General features: G+C 53.3%; 1 protein-coding gene across 1 annotated transcript in view; it reads right to left on the minus strand.

The window, feature by feature from the left end:
- FOXN4 (forkhead box N4) overlaps positions 1-25,200 on the minus strand; it is a 31,516-nt gene extending 6,316 nt beyond the window's left edge. Inside the window, exons 1-8 of the mRNA XM_023209772.3 lie at positions 25,035-25,200; positions 24,141-24,229; positions 5,876-6,021; positions 3,443-3,567; positions 3,231-3,341; positions 2,782-2,909; positions 2,030-2,126; positions 732-939 (exon numbers count right to left, since the gene is read on the minus strand). Coding sequence (XP_023065540.1) covers positions 732-939; positions 2,030-2,126; positions 2,782-2,909; positions 3,231-3,341; positions 3,443-3,567; positions 5,876-6,021; positions 24,141-24,226 — 901 coding nt within the window. The 5' untranslated portion in view covers positions 24,227-24,229; positions 25,035-25,200. The remainder of the gene's footprint in view (positions 1-731; positions 940-2,029; positions 2,127-2,781; positions 2,910-3,230; positions 3,342-3,442; positions 3,568-5,875; positions 6,022-24,140; positions 24,230-25,034) is intronic.
- Between the last annotated feature and the right edge of the window lie 878 nt (positions 25,201-26,078).

Consider the following 26,078-nt stretch of genomic DNA (forward strand, 5'->3'; position numbering starts at 1 on the left):
ATCTGAGAAGTGTTACAGACTGGGTATGGCATAGGCAGAGCTGGGGCTGGGCTGGGAGGAGGGGCGTGTGGTGTGTATGTGTGCATGCGTGCATGCATGTGTGCGCACACTGGGGGCTGTCCGGGCTTCTTGGCCATGCTCCGGTGGACGGTGGCCAGGTCCTTCCTCTTCCGCATGTGTGTACGTGTGTGCATGTGCGTGTGTGTGTGCGTGTGCGCATGCGCTGTGGGCTGTCTGGGCCTCACCGGGGTTGGCCATGCTCTAGTGGATGGCGGCCAGGTCCTTCCTCTTCCGTGTGTGTGCATGCGCGTGTGTGTGTGTGTGCACGCTGTGGGCTGTCCAGGCCTCACTGGGGTTGGCCATGCTCCAGTGGATGCCGGCCAGGTCCTTCCTCTTCTGCGTGTGTGTGTGCACGCACGTGTGCATTTGTGTGCATGCGCGCTGCAGGCTGTCTGGGCCTCACCGGGATTGGCCATGCTCCAGTGGATGGTGGCCAGGTCCTTCCTCTTCTGTGTATGTGTGCATGTGTGTGTGCACAGGTGTGTGAGTGCATTTGTGTGTGTGCGCGCACGTGCGCGTGTATTCGTGTGTGTGCGCATGTGTGCATCCAGGCTTCACCAGGGTTGGCCATGCTCTGGTGAATGTCAGCCAAGTCCTTTCTCTTCCATGTGTGTGTGCGTGTGCATTTGTGTGTGTATGTGCGCGCGCGCTGTGGGCTGTCCGGGCCTCACCAGGGTTGGCCATGCTCCGGTGGATGGCAGCCAGGTCCTTCCTCTTCCACTTGTGCATCTCCTCCTCCATCTTGTCAATGCGGGCCAGGTTCAGAGCCCACAGGCAGCCCTTGCGGGAGGAGCCGCTCATCTTGTTCTCCACCTTCTCGAAGCACTTGTTCAGAGACAGGTTGTGCCGCACCGAGTTCTTCCACCCGTCGGGAGCCGTCTATGAAGAAACATAGGCATTCCTCCTACCCCGGGGATCTCTTACTCAAGCCTATAGCGGCAGGACATCACGGTGGCGGGAGTAATTTGACAGTGACTGACACTCAGCCTCAAGTTGGAGAGACAAGAGAGAGTGCTGGGGACTGAGGCCAGCTGGTGTGGCCATGCCCTGATGAGAGGGGAAGTACAATTCAGCTCCGGCCAACTGTTACTATAGGAGGATGCAGCCTGGCCTGCTGGATATTCCATACTCTCTCTCCCACTGAGGAAGCAAGCAAGGAAGAGTGATGCCAATAAATGGATAAGTGGTCAAGTGTATTCAATGCAAATTTACTTTTTGAGACAGGGTCTTGCTCTGTCACCCAGGCTAGAGTACAGTGGTATGATCACGACTCACTGCAACCTCGACCTCCTGGGATCAAACAGTCCTCCCGCCTCAGCTCCCCAAGTAGCTGGGACTACAGGCGTGCACCACCAGCAAATTATTTTTAAATGCTAGATAACCAGATATCGCAATGCATCTCACACCACACGTGTACATGTACTCACACACACTGTACTGCAGTATTTTTGCTAAGGACACTGTCCAGCCCAGGGACCCTACAGCTTGGTGTACCCTCTAACTTCCTGCTCCACTTTTTGCTTTGATGCTAACAAGGATAACATTACTAGTGGCCAACCCTATGCAGGAAGCTGCCAGGCCCTTATCTGCAGGATCTTCACTTGGGATGATTCTCCACACCTGACATATGAGGATACTGAGGCTCAGAGGTGAAGGCTCTTGCCAGTTCCGTTGTTTTGCATCATTATGTTGTACTGAATCCGTGCTGAGCAACTAGTCTGGTGCCTCTACCCTCTTCTCCTTGGGATGCCTAATGAACTCCTCTTCATCTGTCAGAGCCCAGTTCAAATGCCCCCTCTCTTTCTGACTTTCTTCTATGTGAGTGTATGTGCACATGTCCTAATCACCAGATATACAGACAGAACTGGGAACCAGAGAGGGTTGGCCCAGGGCCAGCCCTGGATTCTGGCAGCACCAGGAAGAGACCAGGGCAGCTCCAGCACCCCTACCCTGGCTTAGGACCCCTCACCTTGAAGTAGGGGAAGTGCTCCTTCATGAAGCTGTAGATCTCGCTCACAGGCAGGCTGCCTGTCTTGCTGTTCTTCAGGGCCATGGCGATCAGACAGCTGGGGGCAGGAGGTGGGGCAGGGCAGGGCAGGGCAGGGCAGGCCAGGCCAGGCGTGAAGGGGTCTCAGGCTGACAGCCCAATGCCTCTTCTGCCAGGAAGCCTGCCCTGCTTGACCCTACACACTCACACACAGTGAGCTCTCAATACCATTTCATGGCCCAATGTCTTTCCCACCCTTTGCCCTTTCTCCTTGACCCTGGGCTCAACCATTGGTACTGACTTGAGAAATCTTACCCTTTTGCCTCTTCATTGCATCCCCATAATTTTAATGACTATGAGCCTTTAGACTGTACCTAGGTTGTTTCCCCCTCCCCAAACTCCCGTGAGGTATACAATACTATTATTTTGATGACTTTTTACATTTGGGGAAATCAAGGCTCAGAGAGGTCACACCACTTCCTCAAGGCCACACAGCTTGTGAATGAAGTGAACTGTGGCACTGGATTCAGGTCTGCAGAGGGCTCTTGACCTGGGGGACCCTATGATGCTCCTTCCTGAGAACAAGTCCCACCTGGGGGTTCCCCACTCCCCAAAACTTCCCTCTTGGAAGTCTGGGCTGCCACATGTAGCTGTCTGAGATGCCCTGAGCGCAGCCTCATCCCTCTCCTCCCGGAGCCGCCCTCGGCCCTGACCCGGCCCACCCTGGACCTCACCTGTACGAGTAGATGGGCTTGGGGTAGTGTTTGGGGTGCAGTTCCTGAGACGAATGCACAGCCATGTGGGGCTGGGGGTAGGGGGGCCGTACCCCAAATGGGGGGCCATAGAGGCCCACAGGAGGGCACTTCCCACAGGCAAGGGCAGGGAGAAAGTGGCAGAGAGAGAGAGAGAAGGTGAGAAAGAACATACGTCACTCACAGTAACCCTGTCCCCACCCTAGTTTCAAAACGCGTCGTGTGGGGATTCACAGCCGTCCAGGAAACAATCTCGTCTCCGCTCAGGGCAGGAGTTTTGGGGGAACGGAATGAATGACCCCATGACCTGAGCATGGGGGGAATGTTATTCCCATGTTCTGGGTGAGCAAACTGAGGCTCAGAGAGGTCCCTGGCCAGCCCAAGGCAGGGTGTCTGCTGCTGAGTCCAGGGCTCCCCTGAGCCCTTGGTACCTGCTGGGCACCCGGGGGGAGCGGGAACTGTGGTTGGGTGGCAGGTGAGTACAGATGCGGCGGGTCTTGCAGGCCAGATGAGGACTGGCCCCCCACGGGGAACTGGCTCATCTGCTGGGCGGGAAGAGGAGGAGACAGAGGGTCAGAGTGGGGGTGGACACCCAGTCTGGAGGGCACTGCCCACCCTTCGCAGTCCATGCAGTTGTACTTACGCTGTCTCCATGGCCGGTTATGGGGCCCAGACCTGGCATGCCTCCGGGGGCCATGCCTGCTGGGCCATGGAGAAGGGGACTTGGAGTGGCTCCCACATGCAGGTCGGCTGCCCCAGCCAAGGCACCTGCAGGAGAGAAGCACAGAGACGCTGCTGGGCCAGAGGAATGGTGGCTGCCACCAGGAACAGCCCAGTGCCCAGGTGTCTCCAGAGAATGGAGCCAGCCCCTTTCCTCGGACCAGGCACAGAGTAGGTGCTTGGCAAATCACTTCCCTGGTATGTAGTGAAAAGTAGGTTCTTACCTGCTATATAACCTTAGGTCAGCCTCAGTTTTCCCATTTGTACTTGAACTACTGATACCCTTAACTATAAATTTGCTTTGAGGGTTAATGGAGATAATGTCTATCAAGTGCTTAGCACACTGCTGGGCACATAATACCTCAATAAACATGAGTCAATAATAAATGATAATCATGATGATGTAATAGCTTAGTTCCTGTCCTTCATGAAGCTAAAACACCAATTCACTGTTCATTTCTTTTCCTCAAAAACATGCCATGGCTCCTGAGTGCTTCTAGGTTTAGGTCCAAAATGGCTTTGTGCCTTCTCTTCCCTTTGCCAAGCCCTGCTCCTCCACACAGGATGAGAATAGCAGACATACTTCCCCCATCTTGTGCTGGGCTTGTGACAGACATTGCTAATCTATCACAGATTCTTACTGCACTAGGCAGATTTTAGGTAGCCACCTCCAATCAAGCAAAGTTGACCTGCAGGATGGTCTTGCCCTAGGGGCACCTCTTCCAGGAAGCCCTATGGGTCCTTCTCTCCTCTGAATTCTGGCTGCCACCGTCCCTAGATCTGTTTGTCTTGTCCTTCTCTCTCTGACCAGATCGTCAGCTCCCTAAGAATTGGGACCACATCATATCACTCATTGCTCCAAATGCCTGGCACAGTAACAGGCCCACAGAAAGTACCCAGCAGCCACAGTGAAGAAAGAGGCATCCTTATTTCACCATTTATTAAACACCTCCTGCGTTCAAGGCACTTTCTGCATCGAATCCTCACAATGTCCCATGCAGGCAGTTCTGTTACACTTTTGCTACAGATGTGGAAACTGGTCAGGGCAGAAAGCACTTGGCTGAGATCACACAGCTGTCCCCTGGGGGTTCTAGATCAGGGATTGGCAAACCGGCAGCCAAACTCTGGCCCAGAGCCTGATTTAGTTTTTTTGTTTGTTTGTTTGTTTTTTTGTTTTTTTGAGACGGAGTCTCGCTCTGTCGCCCAGGCTGGAGTGCAGTGGCCGGATCTCAGCTCACTGCAAGCTCCGCCTCCCGGGTTCACGCCATTCTCCTGCCTCAACCTCCCGAGTAGCTGGGACCACAGGTGCCCGCCACCTCGCCCGGCTAGTTTTTTGTATTTTTTAGTAGAGATGGGGTTTCATCGGGTTAGCCAGGATGGTCTCGATCTCCTGACCTCGTGATCCGCCCATCTCGGCCTCCCAAAGTGCTGGGATTACAGGCTTGAGCCACTGCGCCCGGCCTGTTTTTGTAAATAAAGTTTTATTGGCACAGAGTTGCATTGATTCATTTACATATTGGCTGTGGCTGGTTTTGTGTTACAATGGCACAGTTGAATCGTTTTGACAGATCAGATGACCTACAAAATCTAAAATATTGACTACCTGGCCCTTGACAGAAAGTTTGCTGACCCCTGCTGTACATGCTTTGCCCAAGAACAATTTGCCCAATGAAACAAATAATCCTAGACAAGTATTTTTCAACCACTGGTACTTTTAATATACTGTTGCTTATTGTTTTGTCACTGTTTTGCTTTTCTTCAACACTTTCTGTGTCTCTAAGCATTTTATCCATTGCCTATGATTGCAGCTAACTGCCATTAGTTGCAACTGGCTGCCATTTATTGAGTATCTACTATGTGCCAGACCCTACACTCAGCACTTCCACTATTATCTCTTGGAATCCTCTCGATCAGGGGGCAGCAAACTTCTTTTGTGAAGGGCCAGATGGCAAATATTTTAGGCTTTGCCAGCCAGATGGTCTCTGTGTTTTTACAACCCTTGGAAAATGTAAAATCCATTCCTAACACAAAGGCTGTACAGAAACAGGCCGTAGGCTGCATCTGGCCCACGGGCTGTAGTTTGCCAACTGCCCTAGAGGTTCAGGATGCACCAGTGTGGCAGCAGGACTGTATTCACAGAAACCTTAGCTCACTCGGGGCCTGGCACACGGTTAAGCAAATGATGAACCACATCCCTCTAAGGAAGGAGCATTTGTCCCATTTTACAGATGCAGAAAGAGAGGCCCAGAGAGACTGGGAGACCGGGTCATGGCCACACAGTGGGTGAGTGGCAGGGCTGGGAATCACCCCTTTCCTATATCACACTCCTCCCTGCCCACCTTGTCCCTGAGCCTACCTGGGTGTGGATGTGGCATGCAGGGGCCACCCAGGTCCACGCGGCCACTTGCCATCTGCTGCAGCCGAGGCACATCCACCGCCGTGAGCCACGACAGTGACTGCAGGTCCCCGGGGAGGTCGTCATCGCTGGTGGTGGCTAGAAGCCTGAAGAGAGGAGCAGAGAGCTCTGGCGGGAGGGGGAGCTTAGGCCAGCTCCTGGGGGTGCGTCCTGACCTCTGGAAGCATCCGCTTAATGTGCCTCATCTCCCCAAGCCATGCCAGCCCTCCAACCTGCCCATCCCCAGGACTGGGCACGGGAACCTGGTCCCAGATCCCTTTTGGTGGCCAGATCTTTCATCCTCATCTTTCCTTCCTTCACCCACTTAACACATCCTACTTAGCACCTACCACAAAAACAATATACACGAATGTTTGTTGAGGACTTACTATGTGCCAGGCACCGGTCAAGACTTTTTACACTTCCAGTCACCCTGTGAGGCAGGTGTTATTATTCCTATTTTGCAGATGGGGAAACTGAGGCACAGTTGGAGCTTACCTACTATGGGACACTACAGCACAGAGCAGTCAGGGCCTGTGGCCAGGGTCCCACCTGCCAGGACAGGATCAGGCTCCCAACTCCATGTCCAGGGCAGTTTCCTGCTGTGCTGTAGCTGTGAGGAACGTGGAACTTGGATGATCCTGCGTGGATGATCCTGCCATGTGCTGAGGCAGCTGAGTGCCTGCTACCTGCCAGGCCCTGGACTCAGCATTCAACAAGCACTGTCCTGCACAATTCCCACAGCTGCTGTGAGATGTACATACTCCCAATGTACAGATGAGAAAACTGAGGCTCGGAGCACTGAGTCACCGCCCAAGATGACACAGAATAGGAGGTGGTGGGGCTGAGACCCAGTCAGTGCCTCCTGAAGCCTGAGCCCTTCATGTCGACCCCTGGTGGCCCCGAGAGGTTCCAGCTGGGACCCACGCCCACCAGCTGCAACAGATTCATGGGCAAAACATCGCTTGTTGTGGATGTAGGATAGCTGCCCATGGAGGTGCCAGACAGGTTGGTGATCTGGGATAGCCACATCATTCCCCAGTGCCCTGAAGTCACACTTGCCATGAGACTCCAAGAGCACCCGGTCTTACAACACCATCTGGGCCCTGTCGTGACAGTGCAGAGACCAGCCCAGGAGCACACACCAGACCCCACATCTGCCACCCCTGCGGCCAGGGGCTTTTTGTGTCACCACCAAGAGGCCCACGGTCTAAATTCTAAGCTCCATGTTTCAAAAATAGCCTCACAGATTGAGGAGTAGAGAGAGGCAGGACACCGATCCATCCTGCCCTGGTTTTCTGCGCCTGTCAGAGGCTCCAGCGAGGCCCGGCCCCTTCCCTCCCTCCATCTGCTTGGCCAACTTGGCCTCACATTCTCCCTCTCCCTCCTCCTCCCTCTCTGTCTCTCTCTCTCTGCTCCTCCCCATCTCTCCCCGCTTGTGTTTTAGGGCCACAATTAGCGTTGCCATGGCCACACTGCTCAGTTGTCACAGGGCCCGGGCCCTGGGCCCACGAAGCTGGCATCAGGTGACTGCCTGGCTGCCCCCGCGATTGGCTGCCTCATAGGGAAACAGGGCCTAGAAACGATTTGAAAACGCGGCCGGCCGTGTCAGTGGCAGCAGTTGGCCCGGCTGCTGTCCCCCGGCATCCCATTGTGTGACAAACGACTGTTGCCCCTGTGGCACGTGGCCCCCATTGTCCCAGAGTCTCAGTGCAATTGTTTCTGCGGCCCCCCGGCTGCCACCCCTCCAGTCTGCTCGTAACTCATCTGGCTAAGTGACAGCCACGGCCTGGGCCTGGGTGATACCATCTGTCCCCTTAGGCCCTGGGAGACCATGGGGTGAAGTGCAGGGGCAGGGCCTGGTGTGCCACCCACTGTTGGGGGTGCTGGCTAGTCCCCACCCTCCCTTCCTCACCCACTGGCCAGCCAACCTCCTGGCGCCTGGTGGTACAAGCCATGCTCCTGTTCAGTAATCTGCTGTGACTCCCCACTGCCCTGGCCGCTCTGCTTGGCACTGCGGTAACAAGAAGTGGAGATGGGCCCCTGCTGGCAGGTTTAGCAAGGTGGCTGCCCTCCAAAGCTCCCTGCATGAGGGGCTGTAAATAAACTAGGTTTCTAGGTGCCACTGTGGGGCAGAATCTCTGGCAGCAGGTAAACCTAACAGGCAGTACCCGTGGTGGTTAAATGCTTGGGCTCTGGATTCTAATCCCGATTTCCATTTGCCTGTGTGCCCTTGGGCCACTGGCTTAACCTCTCTGAGCCTCAGTTTCTTATCTGTATCATGGGGATAACAATAGCTCTTTTCTCATAGGATGTCATAAGAAATATGTAATTGCATGTAAAGCACTTGGAACAGTGGCTCATAGTAAATGTAACATGAATATTTAGCTGCTATTAATATTAACACCAACATTAATGTTCATATTAATATTCACCAGGTCGCCAGGGGACTGGAAGTACACTGAAGCTTTGGGATCTGGGGGTCACATCGACATGCCCTGGCCACAGCTACCACTAAACACTTCCCTGTAAGGAGCACTGCCTGTGTGCCAGACCCTGGGTTTTACACTGGCCCCATTGTACAGATGAAGAAACTCAGGACTGAGTGGTCACTTCAGTGCTGTCAGCCTGTCTCCCCACAGAGTGAGGATTACACGAAGTCAGGTATAAAGGGCGTAGCACATGGCTGAGCGTCTAGTTGGGCTGAGTCAATGGCGCTATCCTGATGCTTCTCTTTCCTGCTAGTTGTGACCCCCTCTGGCTCCCCCTTCCTGCAGCCCCACTCCTCCTGCAGCCCCCAGCAGACCCAGGCAGGGCTCATGCCTTTGCATTTGCCCTTCCTCTTGCAGGAATGATGCCCTTTCTGCCTCCTCCCCAGCACCCATGCCCACCCCTGGAGGCTCACTGCAAAGTCTGACTTCTGGCCTCTTCACCCCAGACATCCCACAGACATCACTGGACCCCACCTCTTCTTTTACCTCTGGGAAGCAGAGACTGGTTTGCTCCCAATGTCACAGTATGGAAAAGGACCAGGGCTGGGGTCCTGACTCCCCATGCAGGCTCCTGCTACCCCGAGAGCAGCACCTCCACTGGGAAGCCTTTGCCACCCAGACCCCAAGCACAGGACCCACTCTGCACCCTGACTGCTCTCTACACTTCACCAGGACCAGCGAGTCCTGCACTGTCTAGGTCTCTGCCCCATTACCCCACCTTCTGGCTCACTGAGTGTTGGCCCCAAGCCCCATATTGCCCCATGTCCTTGCACACACTGGGTGCCTTTTAAATGCCTGCTTGGCTGGTTGAAAAAAGACTGACCACAGGCCACCAGCGCTGAGAATTGGTGTGACAGTGACGGTCACATCCAGCCCTTTTGAACGGACAGAGTTGTCTTCTGCCTCCTCAGGTCCTTGTCACAGCCCCAGGACAGGGACAGAGAGTAGGCAGCCCCACTTCACAGATGGGGAAGCTGAAGCCAGCCCAGTAAAAGAAAAATCCCTTTGTTAATAAGCGAGGCAGTCAGAACTTGAACCCGGGTCTGTCTGCATCCCTCAGATTGTTCCTGTGGCACTACAGGTGGAGATCAGACATCTTCTGGGGGACATGCCCCACCCTGGGTCCCGGGCTCTCACTTGGGGCTGTGCAAACCGGCATCTCCCAGAGAGCCAGTTAAAATGCAGAGTTGGGGCCCCAGCTCAGACCCTGAAGCCCCACCCTTGGGACTTCCACAGCTATGCTCTGGGGGAAGGACAGCCCACAGGGGGCACGGCCAAAGCTCAGGCCTTGACTGGACAGATCTGGGTTCAAGTCCTTGTGACCCCTGAGCTGCATGACCTTGGACAAGTCCCTGCAGGTCCCTGGGGCTCCGCTCCCTGGCTGTCGTAGGATCAGATGAGCCACAGTGTGATTGACTTTTGGCACAGGTGCAGTCCCCATCTCCCCTCTCAGGGGTTTGCTGTACATGCTTGGGGTTGATGGCCAGGGCCCTGCTTCCCCGCTACCCCAGGCATCCCAAAGGTGGTCTGGTCCTCTCTTGTGCCCACTGCCCATGCCAGAATGTCCGCCTCAGTGCACCTGACAGGTGGTCCCAGCCAGCACCCTGGACACCTGCAGGGAGTGGCTGTGGGCCCCAGGAGCACTGTGGTGGGAGGCCACAGGCTCCGAAGCCTGGCTAGCTTCCCACTGTTTCTTAGAGTCTCTCTGGCATTCAGGCATGTCTTCTGTGTGCATGGCAAGGGCCAGGGGCTGACGCACCAAGGCCTACCTGAGAATGTCTCATCCCCCAATCAACTGACCACTCTGACCTCTGTCTCCTGCAGAAAGGTCAGCACGGCCCCCTCTCCACAGTGGCATGCGAAGCCCCCTCCACATCTCCCCCTCATCAGTGCCTGAAGTTCCCTCATTAAAGGTGTCCCCATGTGCCCTCGCCTCGCTCTCTCCCGGTGCCTCATTTGAGACGGTGTAAACTACAGGGCCCACAGCAGCTGTAACTCAGGAAAGGCTCCTTGGTTCTGAAACCACCCATTCTGGCTTCTCAGCCATAGGCCCTGGGGAGAGCACTTAATCGCCAGCCTCAGTTTCCCACCTGTAAAATGGGCATGAGTGATAACAGTAATAGCCGCAATGCCTCATACCCCCCAGGCTGGCACACTGGTGTGGAGGCAGAGTGGCTTTGTGATCCACCCTGCCATCGTAGAGGGTTTGGGAATATTCCCTGGTGTGTGTGTGACAGAGACAGCCACAGAGAGAGAGATCCTATATCAACCTCCTAAGTTTCCCTCTACTGGAAAATGACAGGACATTTTAATTTCAAAGAAAAAGGCACATTCCAGCCCCACTGCCCTGGGCTCTCCTCCCAAGGCCTGTTCTGCTCCCGCTCTGGGAGTGTCACTTCAGTTCCTGGGTGGGAGGAAAATTCAGCCCTGCTAACCCTGAGTCACCCATGTCACTGATGCCTGCCTGCCTAGGGTCACCTCCAAAGGAGCTTTGAGAAGAATCAACTTCAAAAGACCCAACTCTGGCCGGGCATGGTGGCTCATGCCTGTAATCCCGGCACTTTGGGAGGCCAAGGCAGGCAGATCACCTGAGGTCAGGAGTTTGAGACCAGCCTGGCCAACATGGCGAAACCCTGTCTCTACTAAAAATACAAAAAGTAGCTGGGCATGGCAGCATGCACCTGTAATCCCAGCTACTCGGGAGGTTGAGGCAGGAGAATTGCTTGAACCCAGGACACGGAGGTTGCAGTGAGCCAAGATCTCGCCACTGCACTCCAGCCTGGGTGACAGAGCAAGACTGTCTCAAAAAGAAAAAAAAGACCCAACTCCTTCCACCCGCTTCCTCCACTCTCCCTCCATCTCTGACTCCCCTTCTCTCTTCTGTGTCTGTCACTGTAACTGAGGGACCCTGGGAGGAAGTCCCAGCCCTACCCTTCAGGTTTGGTGGTGTCTGGTGTGCTTCCTAACCTTCCTGAGCCTCAGTTTCCTCATCTGTAGAATGGGAGCAACAACGATGAAGGCAGAGCACCCACAAGAGCTGTGCTAAGTGCCCATCCTCTCCTCTTCCCCCTTCTCTGACATGGCGTCCAGGGTCCCCGATCTCCTATGGACCTGTCTCCACCCCACTCACCCACAGTCCCCTGCATGGTACCAGCCCTGCTGCTGGGTCGCCCAGAGCCACTGAGGCAGGCTTTCTGGGGAAGAGCCCGGGTACCTGCATTTAACGCATCCCCCAGCCTCAGGTGGTTCCTGCACACCCAGTGCTGGGGAGCTGTGGCCCATCCCGCCCTCCTCCTGTTGAGGTGGCCCCTGCCCTCACTCAGGTGTGGTGTGTGACAAGCCTCCGTTGCACTAAAGGTCCCAATTGGGGACAAATGTCCTTCCCCTCTTCTCCGTGTGCCTTCCTCTGGGTCTCTGCGCCTTCTGTTCCCTGACAAACGATGCCTTTCCTTCTCCCTCTGTGCACATTTCAGGGTCTCCCCATTGGATTCCCCATTTCTCTGAGCCCCAGGGAGCACTCTAGTTGACCACAACTTTCTTCTGAGCCCAACTGGTGGCCCCAGCGAGGGCAGGGGCTACACCTTCAGGTCTTGAGGGTCCGTAAGGGTCTGGCAGGGAGGAGACCAGGAAACGACAGGGGTTGAGTCCCCTGCTGGGTGCAGGCAGCCCCCAGACGCCCTGGTGCTGAAGCAAGGACCCTCCCGCCCCCACGGGAGGAGCCAAACTCCCAGCGCCCAGCGCAGGGCCAGGCACACGAAGGCTGCTCCACGAGTACCCACAGATGAACACAGATGAGCAAACAGACCCAGCGTTCTGGTTGCTCCACCCACACTCCCCTGGGGTCAGCTGTCCCCCCATGGATGTGGCATGGGGTGGACGAGCCCCTTGTGTGCGCCCAGCCCTGAGCTAAAGCCACTTTCACACTGGATCTCACATCATCCTTGCAAGAGCCTGATCAGGCAGAGTTTGTTATCACCACCACTTTCCCATTTGCCAGATGACAACACTGAGGCCAGAGAGGAATGGGCCTGTCTAGGGTCATCCAGCCAGGGAGTGGTGGAACCAGGACATCCACCTCCAGAGACTGGGGTGGCCACAACAACCGTGTCCTTGTCTCCCTGGCTGAAGAAGTGTGCTCTATTACAGAGGTCAACAACCTCCAGGCTGAGGACTGGTACTGGTCCGTGGCCTGTTAGGAACCGGGCTGCACAGAAGGAGGTGAGTAGCAGGTGCCTGAGCTCCACCTCCTGTCAGATCAGCAGCGGCATTAGATTCTCATAGGAGCGTAAACCCTATTGTGAACTGCGCGTGCAAGAGATTTAGGTTGCCCACTCCTTATGAGAATCTTTTGTTTTGTTTTGTTTTGTTTTGTGTTTTTGAGACAGAGCCTTGCTCTTGTCACCCAGGCTGGAGTGCAGTGGCACGATCTTAGCTCACTGCAACCTCTGCCTCCTGGGTTCAGGCGATTCTCCTGTCTCAGACTCCCAAGTAACTGGGATTACAGGCGCCACCACGCCCAGCTCAGTTTTTGTATTTTTAGTAGAATTGGGGTTTTACCATGTTGGCCTCGCTGGTCTCAAACTCCTGACCTCAAGTCATCCACCTGCTTTGGCCTCCCAAAGTGCTGGGATTACAAGTGTGAGCCACGGTGCCCGGCCTCCTTAGGAGAATCTAATGCCTGATGACATAAGGTAAAACAGTTTCATCCCAAAACCATCCCCCTTCCTTCACCTGGTCCATGGAAAAATTCTCTTTCACAAAACCAATCCCTGGTGCCAAAAAGGCTGGGACTGCTGCTCCATGATATCTAGAAAATCCTCCCAGTGTCTCCCCAATGGGCAGCCACGAGCAGCTATTTACATTTAAGTTCATTACAATCAAATCAATGTACAGAGTTCCTTGGTCCACCAGCTACATTTGAAGTACTGAATGGCCACACATGGCCAGTGCAGATATGAAATGTTTCCATCAGTGGAGAAAGTTCTAGGTGGCAGTGATCTGTGATCTGAAACAATCCTTTCTATCCTGATGGAAAAAAATCTGTGGTGTTCTTACATTGCCTTAAAACAACTAGAAATTTATTTAGATCTGGAAATTTAAGGAGAGGATTTCAGGGAATTTTGAGTTTTAGTATGTTTCATTATAAAACGGGTACCCCATCTGCCATCCCCACCACCAGCAAGGAGGTTGCAGGGAAGAGGAGCAAAAACAGGAGCTGTGTATTAGGGCAACTCACAAAGTTGTGAGCCCCCCGTCCCAGACCTATCCAAGCAGTAGCCGAGGGGATGAACTGCCAGGCCCCTGCTGGATGAAAGGTGAGCCCAAGCAACCTCTAAGGTTCCTTTTTTTTTTTTTTTCAGACAGAGTTTCGCTCTTCTTGCCCAGGCTAGAGTGCAGTGGCACAATCTCAGCTCACTGCAACCTCCACCTCCCTGCAACCTCTGCCTCCTGGGTTCAAGCGATTCTCCTGTTTCAGCCTCCTGAGTAGCTGGGGTTACAGGCACCTACCACTATGCCCAGGTAATTTTTGGTATTTTTTGTAGAGACGGGGTTTCACCATGTTGGCCAGGCTGGTCTCGAACTCCTGACCTTGGGTAATCCATCCACCTCGGCTTCCCAAGGTGCTGGGATTACAGGCGTAAGCCACCGTGCCTGGCCCTTCTAAGGTTCCTTTTGATGCAAAGACCCCCGACATTTGCAGGAGAAACCTGCAGATCAACCCCCTGGGTGCATTTCCAAAGTTCCATCATCTTGGGCAAGCACCTTTCCCTCTGCAGACCTCAATATCCCCACCTATAAAGCAGCAGCAACAGAGTAGAGGCTTCCCTCAGGGCCACAGGTGTGAGCTCCTGCTGGCTGTGTGACCTGGGGCTGGTGACTTATCTGTCCTGGGCCTCAGTTTCACTGTGTAGACAGTGGGAATAATAATAGCAGCTACCCTAAGGGAGCCGCCTAAGAGAAAATGACAACAGTTCATCAATAATTTATTTAAGCACCAGATCAGATGAGGCATCTGTTCTGCTGAAAAGGCAGGCAGATCTATTAGTTCAGGGGTCCCCAGGGTGACTCCTGACAATGTGTCTTTCTCAGACTACGTGGGTGATCTGTCACCCACAGGGAGTCCTCATTAGTGAGCAGAGAGCTTTTTGGGCAAAAAGAACATAAAAGACCTATCTGGTGCTCCAGAGTCTCCTTGAATTCAATCGTTCACCAGCAACTTCCCCCGCCCCCAAAGACACATCTTGCTTTTCAAAGCTCAACCTCTTGCAGGTGCATATTTTTCCTTATCAAAACACATATGCACACAGACACACACACGCACGCATGCACCCATGTGCACACTACACACATGACGCACACATACGTGTGCACACCACACATGCACACTACATAAGCACACAACACAGATGTGTATGTAAACACACACATGCACACGCCCGCAGACCCTAGAGACTTCATTACTCCCTTTAACAGATAGGAAAGGTGAGGTTGAGCCAGGTGACCTCGCCAAATCCCCAAGCTTCAGCAGCCCCAGCTAGCTGCTTCAGCTCCTCCCTCCTTGGGCCTCGATTTCCCCATCTGGGACGCCACCAGAGCCCCTTTAGGCAGCCCCCCCTTTGCCAGGAAGTAGGGGGATGCTGAAGGGTTGGGTCCCTTTTGAAGGAACGGAGCATGGAGCATTCAAGGTCTGAGACAGATCCAGGCAAGGATTGAGGGTGGCACCCTGGGAACATCAATGTCAGAAGAACACTCTGTCATTGCTGTAATCCATTTCCCAAGTACCTCCTATGTGCTTATGAATTCCTGGGTGTTACCTATTCTGCAATGCCACATCCTAAGCCCATCCCAGCTGGGCAGCCCAGCCCCGGGTCCCCACTTTGCTCTCTCTGTGGCACTGCAGTGGAGGGGTCACCCAGGTAGGCTTTGGGGGTCAGTCAGGCCTAGGTCTGGCCACTTAGCAGCTGTGAGAATTGTCTGCAGCTGTGTGCCTCTCTGAGCCTCAGGTTGCACATCTGTAAAATGGGAGTGCTAATGCTCATCCATCTCACGAGGTATGGTGAGGATTGGACAAAGGCACACAGGTGGGCCGCTCACCCCGGTGGTGGTGGTCCCATTCTAGTAAACATCTCCTGACAGTATGGAGGAGTGAGCCCCGTGAAGACAGCCAACAGCAAGGTGTCCGGCACTCGGGAAGTGTCTGCTTTATTCCACAGCATTTCTTGAACTCTTACTTGCCAGGCACTGTTCTGGCAAGCAGAAGCGACTCTCTGCGTCTGAGGAGATAATGTTCTGATTGCTCCAGAATGCACAGCAGAGACCCCTGCATGGGATGCCACCTTCCTGCCAACCCCCTACGTCCAAAACTCTCCAGTCTCCTGACAGCCTGTGGGGGCAGCTGCCTGTCATCCTCATTTCACAGATGAGATGGCTGAGGCCCAGAGAGATGAGTGACACGTCTCAGTCACATAGCATATCAGCAAAGGAGCTGGGATTTGAACCAGGGATGCACTCAGAGCCTGGAGCCTCTTCATGCAGCTGCTCTACCGGTTTGGTTGAAATGCAGGAAGGGCAAGCCCTCATCATATCATTTATTTAAAAAATCAGAGTGTGCCCAGGTGTGATGGCTCATGCTTGTAATCCCAGCACTTCAGGAGGCTGACGCAGGAGGATCACTTGAGGCTAGGAGGTCATGACAAGCCTGGACAACATACTGAGACCTTGCCTCTACAAAAATGATTTAAAATTAGCCAGGCATGGTGACACATGCCTGTAGTCCCAACTACTTAGGAGGCTGATGTGGGAGGACTGTTTGAGCCACAAGTTTGAGGCTGCAGTGCGTTATGATTGCACTGCTGCACTCCAGCCTGGGTGACAGAGCAAGACCCTGTCTCTAAAAAAATAAAAATGAAAAATAGAAAATAAAAAAATCCAGCCGGGCGCGGTGGCTCAAGCCTGTAATCCCAGCACTTTGGGAGGCTGAGACGGGCGGATCACGAGGTCAGGAGATCGAGACCATCCTGGCTAACACGGTGAAACCCCGTCTCTACTAAAAATACAAAAAACTAGCTGGGCGAGGTGGTGGGCGCCTGTAGTCCCAGCTACTCTGGAGGCTGAGGCAGGAGAATGGCGTGAACTCGGGAGGCGGAGCTTGCAGTGAGCTGAGATCCGGCCACTGCACTCCAGCCTGGGCGACAGAGCAAGACTCCGTCTCAAAAAAAAAAAAAAGAAAAAAAAAATCCAGCGCCAGGTATTCCCATGGTGTCACAGCCACTTGTCAGGGGACCTATGGTGGCTCTGGGCAAGGCAAAATGCCACTGGAGTCCATGGCTTCCATCCTATGCTGACAGGGAGACCAACCCAACCCACTTTAATGGACAATGTCCTTAATTAATCAGTCGTGTTGCTGGAGGGAGGAAAGAAACTAGCAGGGGACAGGAGGACGGGGCCAGGGGACCTGCATTCCAGTCCAGCTCCACTTTTTTTTTTTTTTTTTTTTTTGAGACGGAGTCTTGCTCTGTCGCCCAGGCTGGAGGGCAGTGGCCGGATCTTGGCTCACTGCAAGCTCCACCTCCTGGGTTCACGCCATTCTCCTGCCTCAGCCTCCAGAGTAGCTGGGACTACAGGTGCCCGCTACATCGCCCAGCTAGTTTTTTTTGTGTGTGTTTTTTAGTAGAGACGGGGTTTCACCGTATTAGCCAGGATGGTTTCGATCTCCTAACCTCGTGATCCGCCCGTCTCGGCCTCCCAAAGTACTGGGATTACAGGCTTGAGCCACCACGCCCGGCCCAGCTCCACTCTTAATGGGGAAATCTTGGGCAGATAACTCAATGCCCTTTGAACCCCAGCATCCTCATGTACCGAACAGAGGTGAGAACAGAGCCTGCCTCTTAGTTTGGGGTAGGCAAACCATAGGTGCCGTGTTTGGCTCCAGGTAGGCACTGGCGAACTGTTTGTGGAATGGATTTAACACCCAACAGCCAAAGTGACCTTTTACAAGGGACATCGGAACCTGTCATTGTCCTTAAAACCCACCGAGGGAGTGAGAGTCAAGCTCCTCACCTTCACCTGACACTCGGCTATCTCCTTCCCCACCTCTCTCCTTCCATTCTCTCTGCTCTAGCAACCTGTCCATCTCTCAGTTCCTCAAACTTCTAATTCTCACTCATCTTAAGATCCCTGCACACACTGTTCCCTCTGCCTGGAATGCTGTTCCATGCACTCATTTATAGCTGTTTTTTTCTCAGCCTAAATGATCTCTTCTGCGAGAGGCCCTCCCAGACCCTCCCTACCTCTTCCTGTGTGTATCCACAGAATGCTTATTTTGCAGTGAGATATTTACTTACACGTTTCCAGTCTTTCTGCCATAGGATGGCAAGGACCAGGAGGCCTCTATTTTGTTTAGCACCTGGCATAGGACCCAACACCCTGTGGGCATCTATAACATACTCTCAAGTATGAAAGCTAGAGTCAGAAAGGGAGGAAGAGTCCTCAGCCCAGCCCCATCATATCTTGCATTCTTCAATCTCCATCCATTTCCTGCCTAGCTTAAATATCACCTCCTCCAGGAAGCCCTCCCAGACCAGTCCAGCATCTCCCAGTCTTCCCTTCTCCTGAAATGGTTAGCGCTGTCAGTATCTACACATAGCACAGACCACTCATGGTCACCCACTAATAAAACCCAGGCATCTGTTCTTACCCACTCCTCCCTTCTAGATACTAAATGCCAGGAGGACAGAGATGGATGTGTCTTACACCTCATTGCAAGACCCATAGCAGCCAGTTCTGAGCCTTTCATTTGACAAATATTTGTCCCCCTAATGTGAACTGGACCCCCATGGCCACTGTTCCGTGATTGTTGCCGTAAAGGTGAAATGCAATGAACTCGCCAAAGAGCCTGGCGGGTGCCCACACAGGGTCACACATATTTATGGATGGATTATGGTTTCTGGGGAATCCTTGCCTACACAGCTGAAGTCCAGAGACCACAATTAACTCTTTATTTCCTACCTTGGGATTCCTTAGATTGATACAGCAATTGTACAGAGGAAAGAATATCCATCTTCGGTTTAGTTCAAATCCCATCTCAACCCCTTTGTAGCTGTGTGATTTAGGGCAAGTCACTTCACCTCTCTGTGCCTCAGTTTCCTCACAAGTAAAATGGAATAATAATTCTCACCACACAGGGCAGATGTGAGGATAAGATCAGGTAACCTCTAAGACAAAGCCAGACACATGGTAGGTACTCAGACCACATTTCTCTCTTCCCACTTCATTTTCTCCTCTGCGTTGTCATTTAGGAGGGGTCTGCCTGACAAATATTGCCTCAGAGTAGGGGTCAGATCACCATTCCAGGGATTCAGAGACATGCCTGCCCTACCTGGGCGGCAACTCCACCCTGATTACAAGGTTTTGCCTGCCTTCTTGAGATGTGGTTGGTAAGAAACTCTTACATCACTGAAAGCTGTTCTTGTTCCTGATCCAACCATTACACAAAAAGGGATTAAGCATTTCATGGAGGTGTTTATTTAGCTAACACATCTTTTGTACCATGTACAGGAAAAAGAAAATCAAATACAGTTTAGCAAGCTCAGAAATTCCCAACTTGGCCAAGGGTCAGTGTAGTGTGAAATGATTTGATTAGGAATTTGGCTAAAAGAATCTTTCCTTTCTAGAACAAGTGTTGCCTTAGGACTTAGAATGTCCATGTGTGTGACAGTGCATGCACACATGTGTTTTTTAGGGATGAAACTGCAAGACCTGGAAAGAGTCGGACCGCAGAGAGGCTACCTCTCTTCCTTACCCATAAGGTCACCTGAGGAGCTGTTCTCTCCACCCTGAGGGTGAAGGGATGGGAAGACATCGGGATGGTTACTGCCCCTGAGAAACAGAGTCCCTTCCAAGGAGCTCACAACTGATGGGTGAAGTCACCTGATATGGGTTAAACTATCCCCACACACAGTGTGAGTTCAAGAGAAATTTATCATTCCTTGAGCATGAAGCCTCCCTGTGTTTCCATGGATATGTTATTTTCATGTGATATTTGTCCATTCATCCATCTATCCAGTACATATGTGTTAACTTTTATCTACCATGTGCCCAGCATTGCAGTCCACAGATAAGAGAACCACTATCCAGAGAGGAAGGGCTTTTCCCCAAGGTCACCTCATTTCTGAGAGCAGGGACTGAGATTTTGGGAAGTGAATATCCAGGACGAGGATCCGGAAGGAGGACCAATGAGCCTCGTGGCCCTGGGAGAAGGTGAGGGTCCAAGAAGTCAGAAGCCTGCCTTCCATCATCTCACTGGGCCTCAGTTTCCCAATCTGTAAAAGGAGCTTGTTGGACTTGACCTCCAGAATAAATTCTAAAAGGTGGGGACAGATGATTAATAATTTAAGTTCTGCCCCTTCATAAATGTGTGCCTTTGAGCAAGTCATGTCTCTTGACCTCAGTATCCCTATGTGTAGATTGGGATAATGTCAGTACCTGTCTCATGGTTGTTCCTATAAAGAAATGGCACGCCTGTAATCCCAGCACTTTGGGAGGCTGAGACAGGTGGATCACTTAAGGTCAGGAGTTCAAGATCAGCCTGGACAACATGGTGAAACTCCATCTCTACTAAAAATACAAAAATTAGCTGGGCATGATGGTGGGCGTCTATAATCCCAGCTACTCAGGAGGCTGAGGAAGTAGAATTGCTGGAACCCAGGAGATGGAAGTTGCAGTGAGCCGAGATCGTGCCACTGCACTCTAGCCTGGACAATAGAGCCAGACTCCATCAAAAAAAAAAAAAAAAAAAAAAAAAAGGAAGGAAAGGGGAAGGGGAAGGAAGAAATGGGACGCTACCCTTGCTAAGATGTTTTGCAGGTGCCTGGCACACAGTGGGTACTTAATAACTCTGTTTTAGCACCTCTAAGGGTGAACTTTCCTCCCACCCCCGAGCTAGACAGAAATCCAGCTAACCTAGGTTCAGCACGAGCCCTGTTTACCGTTGCCCAAGAGGTCAGGACCACCCCTGGTCCCCTGCCCCTTCGTCAGCAGCGGGGCTGAGAGGCTGCTGCCAATTTGCTGTCTAGGCTCCGCCACTGACTCCTGACAGCTCCCCAGGGACAGGGCAGCCGCCTCTAGCTGCTGCCCCCGCCCTCCTGCACACAGCCATTGAAAATTAACGGCCAAACTCGGCCCCAGGGGGATGGAGAGCCAGGCGGCTGCACAAGAGGCTGGACCCACAGCCTGCGTGGTCCTTGGAGCCCTTCTCCAGAGATGTGGGAGGGTGAATGAGAAGCCCATACACTTCTCCCGGGCTATTATTTGGGGAGAAAAATGGGAGTGGTTGGAAGCGGGAAGTCACTGTGTAATCAGAAAACCCCCTCGGCAAGAAAGCACTCTCTCCCAGGCCCCTCTGAGTGCCTTCACCCACTTGAGATACAGAATCCTTCCAGCAAACCTGCAAATTGGGTGGCCCCATTTCACTGATGAAGAACCTGAGGCTCAGAGAGAGGCAGTGACTCATCCAGGGTCACACAGCGGTGAGGTGATGGAGCAGTTATTCTGTTCCAGCACTCATGCTCATGGCCAGTGGGACTTGGGGCCAGTGGTCACAGATGGTAGTTACAAATACTCTCAGGGTGCAACTGCTTTGGGGCCAAGTCTCCACTGTATCCATGACGAGCTGTGCCAACTTGTTAAGCCATATAAACAGGCTCAGCCTTGGTTTCCTCATTCACCAAATGGGCCCAAGAGTGGTACCCTCACAGGGTGGTTTTGGGGATTTGATGGGGATTTATGCCAAGAGCCTGGCACAGGCAAGGCAGGCAGTAAAAGGTTAAGAAACCACCAGCTGCTATTATTATTGTTATTATTATTATGCTATTTTGCCTTCTGGATACTCTGGCCGTTAGATATAAGAAAACACAGATGGGCATGGTGGTTCATGCCTATAATCCCAGCACTTTGGGAGGAGGTCGAGGCAGGTGGATCACCTGAGGTCAGGAGTTTGAGACCAGCCTGACCAACATGGCAAAACCCTGTCTCTACTAAAAATACAAAAATTAGCCAGGTACAGTTGCTCTCGCCTGTAATTCCAGCTACTAGGGAGGCTGAGGCAGAACTGCTTGAGGCCGAGAGGTGGAGGTTGCAGTGAACTGAGTTCACACCACTGCACTCCAAGCCTGGGTGACAGAGTGACTCACACACACACACACAAAACAAAAACAAAACAAACAAACAACTCTGAATCCACGTGAATAGGAAAGGCTTTCACCAGACCAGGAGCCTGGGCACCTCTGGATCCAGTACTGATGGGAACAGGCCTGCTTGTCCTCCCCACTCCCCTACTGCTGACCCCTGCTAGCTGGGCAGTGGACTGGCTAGGCATTGCCAGGCCCCCAAGACGCTCTCTGCTTGCCCTGCCCTGTTTTTGGAGAAGGGCAGCTGCTTAGTGCCCCAGTTTGTCAGCTGGGTGGCCCAGATGAATGGGGCCAAGACTCCAGGGCGAGTCTGGTGGGAGCCCCTCCTGGGCAGCACCTGGGCACCTGGATTCAGGGTTTCTCCCTCCCTCCAAGTTCCTCCTCACTTCCCATCATGAAAGCCCTCCACAGACGTGTCTCTTGCAGGAAGCCAGAATCTCCAATGTAACTAAGTGGTAACAGCAACAGCAACTACTGATTATGTGTTTCTGGCTCTACACGCTTTATTTACTTAATCCTCCCAGCAACTGCATGAGGGAAGAGCCATGATCATGCCCATTTTAAAGATGAGAAACGAAACCAAGTCACTGGCCCTGCCTAAAGCTGGGCTTTGAACCTGCATGTGTCTGAATCCTAGCAGTTGTTCTCACTCTCTGACTCCCCTATCTCCGGTGCTTTTAAGGGGTGCTTTTAGGTAACAGTAAGATTCAATGTCTTTGAGCTCTTAAAGCCACCCTGGAGGAAGGATGAGCTCGCCCAGGCTTGCAGCTAGGAGGGCAGAGGTAGATTCACCCTGGATACGTTCTGTGCCTGCTGGGTGTCAGGTACCTTCATAGATAATATGATACATATCTCATTTAACCCTCCAGAGCTAGCTTTTATTATTCCCATTGTACAAAACTATGAAAGTTCACAGGTGAATGTGCTCATAATTGGTGAACGGCAGAGCCAAAAATGATTACTAAATTGTCATAACAACTCCATGCAGTGGGTACTATTTCTGTCTCCATTCTACAGATGAAGAAGCTGAGACTCAGAGAGCTCCACACAGCCAGAGAAGTTGGGATTATAATGGACTTGAGAGCCCAAGCTGCTAACCCTTACACTGCCACTAACTCACTTGGCATTATTTAAACCCTGTGAGTGCTGGAAGGAAGCCTAGAGGCCCCTGGCTGTGTGATCTTGGGAGAAGCCATTTCATTTTTCTGAGCCTCAGTTTCCTCACCTATACAACAGAGCTCATCAGAGCAACCTCCTGAGATGAGGTGAGTGATGGGGAATGGCACACAGTAGGTGCTTGCAAACTGCCACGTACCTGGCCCCAGCTCTGAACACAGCAGGCTCTCTGCAAATAGCTGTTTGAATCTGTGTCCTCATTTGGATCTCAGAAGGCAGCCTCCAGGCCCACAGCCCTCAGGAAGCAGCCTCCCTCTAATTGGGGGCTGTGGTCTGCCCCAGCAGGCACTGCTGGTGAGCTGCAGTGACCCCGGGGGGCCAGACAACCCCTGGGTAAACAGGGCTGATAGGAGGTGACAGCCTGCTCTTCCCAGGCCAGCCCTGGTCCTGTCCCCATTCTGTAATCTGGACTGTGGCCCCTCAGCCTACAGACACGTTGCTTGCTTTGTCGGGGGAGCCCTGGAAACCAGGTCAGGGCTCCTTGGCCTCAAGGGGAGAGAGGCCAGGAGGGGACTCCAGGTCCTTCCTTTTCCTCCTTTTCCCTCCTGGAGACCTTGGACAAGCCCTTTCTCCTTTCTTGGCCTCAGTTTCCCCAACTGTAAAAAACAGGGGGTGCACAGACTGGTTGACCCCCTAAAGGCCTTTTCGGCTATGAGGTTTGAAGACAAAAAAAAAAAAAAAAAAAAAGAGAAGGGCTCTGAAGGCTTCCGTGCATCCTCTCACTTGTACCTTGCTTCACCCTGTTTCAAGAAATAACTTCTTTTGGCCTCAGTTTCCATCTAATTTACTCTTCAAACACATGAGGCCTAGAAGAGACCTTAAGATCATCTAATTCAACAAGATCAATTAAATGATGAGGAAGTGAGGCCCAGGGCAACGAACTTGCTGAATGTCACACAGACTGGCTGAGAACCTAGCAGATCTGACTACTTTCTTAACACCCATGGAGAGGATAGAACCCAATTCCTCCCAGAAGGGTGTTTTTTTTTTGTTTGTTTTTTGTTTTTTTTGGCCGGGGGAGTGGGGTGGGGAGCATTTCCCACAGGGCCCATTAAGGCCACTGGAGGGGACGCAGTAGCTGCTATTGTCATCTTAACATTCACCAGGATGCCCAAATAGTATCAAACGCAGAAAGGGACCTCTTTTGGAGGGGACAGGAGACAGAAGGCATTTCGTGGTCCCACTGGGCCAGACTGTGGCCCACACACCCTTAGCAAGATCAACATTGAAATCAACACCTTCCAGCTCTCCTGCAAAAATCACACAATTGGACATAACAATAGTTCTTGGGCAGTCTCAGAAACCATAAACAGCATATAAACACTTTGAGCAATTAAAAAATACACAGTTTGTTATTGTTGGAGCCCTCACCTGTATTCCTGTGGAGAGGGGTGGTGATTTTGCCCTGAGTTTCGAATAATTCCTGACATTATGGATGAGATGTCACTTTCTATCATCTCCTTGGGAAAAAGACAAGCAGAAAACAAAGCTCCCGTCAGCGACGATATGGACAAGGCAGAAACTCACACTTTTCCCGCAATTCAGAAAGATGGAGCGCAATCAACTCACAGAACACTCTTTTTTTTTTTTTTTAAGAAAAAAGTTCTAGAGGATTCCTGGGCATCTCAGGTCACTTTCCCAGGGCAATTCTACAGGGTTTTAGAAGCAAATGAAGAGAATGAAGTGAAATTCCCGCTTCTTTCGAATTAATGGGGGAAGAGCAGGGGAAGCCTCTAGAATCCAAACGTCAAACCCCGGAAATTGTGGACTCACAAAATAGGAATCAGAAAAACCGATTTCCTTCCAAGCCTTATGTTTTCAACCTCAGTTTGGTTATGATCACCTTGAAAATAAGGGGCAGCTGGATGTGACATATGTATTTCTCTGGGGGAACAAATTCCCACTTGCAAAGGGAATAATCCCCGCAAGCTCCTGCCCTGGAAATGCCTTCAGAAATGCCACAAGTCCTTACTGGAAAACCAGTCCAACCACCCCCACCCCCGCAACACACAAACACTGCCTTAAATAAAAAAATAAAAATACTTGAGTTCCCTAAGTTTCTCAAACTCCAAGCCTGAACCAACATAAAAGCCCACCAAAGACTCCCAGTTCCGCCCCTAAAGCCATCGAAGGATTCCCAGGAAGGAGGAAAAGGGAGCAGAGGGAGGCGGCCCCGCAGCCCCTGCGCCCGGGTCGCTACCCTGGAAATGCAATGCCCGGCATTGCCCGGGAGGAGGGAGCAAAGCCGACCCTGCAAGGCGGTACCTGGAGCCGATCCTCGCGGGGCCGCCGCTGCCGGCACTCCGGGGGCGGGCAGGGGTTCCGGAGGGGGGCTCCCTCGCGCTCGCCCCTCGCGTTCCGCAATTTGGCCGCCGTCGCAGCTCAAACCGTTTTTAAATTTCCCTCTCTGGAGCTGTCCAGCTCAGAGCATGCGCAGTAGCCGTGCGGGGGGCTTTTCCCCAAGGGTCAGTTACAGGGCAGGGTCAAGGGGATTGCAGCGGGCGTTTCCCAGCAGCCGCGAGCCTTGCACGCCCCGGGGTTCTGGGGGTGTGTGTGAGGGGGGCGGGGCGGAGGGGTGCAGGGGTAGGGACCCCTCTTCAAACTTTGCCAACAGTGACAACAACTGCATGCCCGCGAGCATGCGTTGAGGAGCAGTGGGAGGGTGATTTCGGCCAAGGGAATTAAGTTGCAAAAGGAGGCTGGGTGCGTTAAAACTTGCAATCCCGTCCCTGGCCTGGGGCAAAGTACGTGGGCGGGCGGAAAAATCTGTTGCAACCCCCTCTCTCCCGCAAAGTGGGTGACGGGCCAGGAGGCAGAGACGGGGCCCCAGGTGGACACGGATTCGGGCCACCTGTCCCTTTAAGAAAGTTGCGCCCGCGCGGGCTGGCGCGCGGCAGGAGGGGGCTGCGGAGCGGGTAGGTGGGCGCGGGGCGCCTCCACCTGCTGGGGCCGCGAGGGGGGGCCCGGGCCGAGCGCGGCGGCAAGGCGAGGAGGGCGCCCCGGAACTGCGTGCTGCGCCCCCCTGTCCCGCCGGGAGGGTGAGCCCGCCCGGAGCGAGCGCGGCGGGGCTCGGCGGCCCAGGGAGCCGCGACGACGGCGGTAGCGGTGGTGGCGGAGGCTGCGACGCTCGGGGTACGGCGCCGCGAGCCCAGCGCAGCCGTTGGGGGCAGTGGCCCGCGGGTGCAACCGCGCTCCCGCCCTTCCCCGCCGCCCGGCCCGCGCCGCCGCTGCCCCGCCCCGCCTGGAGCTCGCCGCGGGAAAGGTGGCGCGGACCGCGGACGGCGGCGGGGCCCAGCGCGGGCAGAGGTC

The sequence above is a fragment of the Piliocolobus tephrosceles genome, chromosome 10, assembly GCF_002776525.5.
Source record: "Piliocolobus tephrosceles isolate RC106 chromosome 10, ASM277652v3, whole genome shotgun sequence".
NCBI lineage: Eukaryota > Metazoa > Chordata > Mammalia > Primates > Cercopithecidae > Piliocolobus > Piliocolobus tephrosceles.